At 54.5% G+C, this 2,456-nt stretch overlaps 1 protein-coding gene across 1 annotated transcript; it reads right to left on the reverse strand.

Moving 5' to 3' along the window:
• Nucleotides 1-738: 738 nt before the first annotated feature.
• LOC309604191 (olfactory receptor 14A16-like) lies at nt 739-1,668 on the reverse strand (the record flags this gene model as incomplete). The annotated part of the gene is made up of 1 exon (XM_082339123.1): nt 739-1,668. The coding sequence occupies one exon, from the start codon at nt 1,666-1,668 to the stop codon at nt 739-741; it is 930 nt and encodes a 309-aa protein (XP_082195249.1).
• Between the last annotated feature and the right edge of the window lie 788 nt (nt 1,669-2,456).

Here is a 2,456-nt window from a genome sequence, read left to right on the forward strand (position 1 = left end):
CCGGCTTGGGCTGGCTCCATGGCACTGCCCAGCGCAGGCTGCTGCAGAGCTCTGGGCACTCACCCCACAGCCCCAGCCCCTCTGAAGGCCACAGCAGCTGCTGGGGGGCAGACAGCGGGGTTCAGGCTCCCCATCAGCCCCAGGGCTGGTGCTGGCCCCAAGGCCATGAGGTAACAGAGGCTAGGCACTCTCTGGCTCTCCTGAAATTATACAGTAGGTGAGCCCCAGCCCTGACTGAATTTGCCCCCTCCTCTGCTGCCACCAGCCCCACTGCCCAGGGCAGCACCAGCGTCCTGGCCCTGGGGGTCCCCAGGCAGTCCTCAGGTGTCTTGCAGTCCCAGTCCTCTCCTGACCCCTCCAAATTCATTTCCAGAGAACCTGGTACACGGCATCAGTCCTGTCATATGTGAAGCAATCTGAGGACTTAATGGGGAGCTTATGGACCATCTCCATTGCCATTGGGCACCAAGAAGAGCTCTTTTAAAACCAGAACTTCTGAACCAATGGAACCCAAGGTTCATTACCCAGGAGATCCCTTTTTATTGAAGAGCTGCTATCTGACAGGTCACATGTGACACAGTGTTGTGCACGGGTCAGACTCAACAGGATGAAACCTCCACTGAAGGAGTATAAACCCAGAAAATTATCTCTAAGTAGAATTATCACAAGAGAAAAAAATAGACTCATGGCCTAAGATAAAATCTGGGAAATGTGCAGAGCAGGGGAGGCAGGTTATTTTCAGAGAAACAGCACCCATTGGATCAGTTTCCATGAGGCATCCTTGAGGTCCTGGTTCCTCATGCTGTAGATGAGGGGGTTCACTGCTGGAGGCACCACCGAGTACAGCACTGCCACCACCAGATCCAGGGATGGGGAAGAGATGAAGGGGGGCTTCAGGTAGGCAAATGTGCCAGTACTGACATACAGGGAGACCACGGCCAGGTGAGGGAGGCACGTGGAAAAGGCTTTGTGGCGTCCCTGCTCAGAGGGGATCCTCAGCACGGCCCTGAAGATCTGCACATAGGACAGAACAATGCAAACAAAAAACCCAAATTCCACAAAGACACTAACCACAAGAAGCGCAATCTCCCTGAGGTAGGAGTGTGAGCAGGAGAGCTTGAGGATGTGGGGGATTTCACAGAAGAACTGGTCCACAGCATTGCCTTGGCAGAGGGGGAGTGAAAATGTATTGGCAGTGTGCAGGAGAGCACTGAGAAATCCACTGCCCCAGACAGCTGCTGCCATGTGGACACAAGCTCTGCTGCCCAGGAGGGTCCCGTAGTGCAGGGGTTTGCAGATGGCCACGTAGCGGTCATAGGCCATGATGGTGAGGAGACAGAACTCTGCTGACATCAAAAAGACAAACAGAAAGAGCTGGGCAGCACATCCTGCATAGGAAATGGCCCTGGTGTTCCAGAGGGAATTGGCCATGGCTTTGGGGACAGTGGTGGAGACGGATCCCAGGTCAAGAACAGAAAGATTGAGGAGGAAGAAGTACATGGGGGTGTGGAGGTGGTGGTTGCAGGCTACAACTGTGATGATGAGGCCATTGCCGAGAAGGGCAGCCAGGTAGATGCCCAGGAAGAGCCAGAAGTGCAAGAGCTGCAGCTCCCGTGTGTCTGCGGACACCAGGAGAAGGAACTGTGTGATGGAGCTGCCGTTGGACATTTTGTCCCTCTGCGCCTGGGAATCTGTTAAGGGAGGTAAAGGAAGGGAGAAGTTAGGGCAGACTGCTTAGAGAAAAAGCTATTCACTTTTTATAGAAACCCCCCAAAATGCCTTTCAGTTTTCACGAAGACCTTTTGTGTTGGTGCTACCTGAGGGTGCCCCAGGGAGCAGGAGGCTCTCCTGGGGGCTCTGCAGGGGTCAGTCCTGCCCCACAGCAATACGTAAACAGGAAATCAGGGTGATCTCAGATTAAATCCAATCCTGATATCAAAGAGCTTTTCAGCATTGTCACTCCCAATTCACCTGACTGCAGAGCAGAGCTGTGGGGAGTTTGGGTTGTGCCTTCTGTTCTAGTTGCCCCAGCACAGCTGAGGAGTGGTTTGAATGCAGCAATGCCTGGCATTTCTGATGCACTGCAAAGGAAACCTTGTGGGTGCAGAGACTGGGCACAGGGACTGTCCCTTAGTGCAGAGTGAGGACAGCCGCTCTGCCCATCAGCCCTGCTCTCAGCTGCCCTGTGCTGGCAGCTCTTCCACCTGGACGACTATCGCACTCGGGTGTTCCCGCCAAAAGAAAGAGGCCACTGCTGGGAGCAGGGGAATCCAGTTTCCCAGTGCAGATCTCCATACCCTCACCCCATCTCATCGTACCTGAGGAGGATCTCAGCTCTGCCCTCCCAACGAGGGACACAGAGGGCTCATGACAGCTGCCCACATGCAGCCACCCAGTAGCATTTCAACGTCCTTAGCACCGAGGTGTCTTCTCCAGGGGGCTCCTGCATAACACAG

This window comes from Platalea leucorodia (genome assembly GCF_965183815.1).
Source record: "Platalea leucorodia genome assembly, contig: HAP1_HAP1_SCAFFOLD_444, whole genome shotgun sequence".
Classification (NCBI taxonomy): Eukaryota; Metazoa; Chordata; class Aves; order Pelecaniformes; family Threskiornithidae; genus Platalea; species Platalea leucorodia.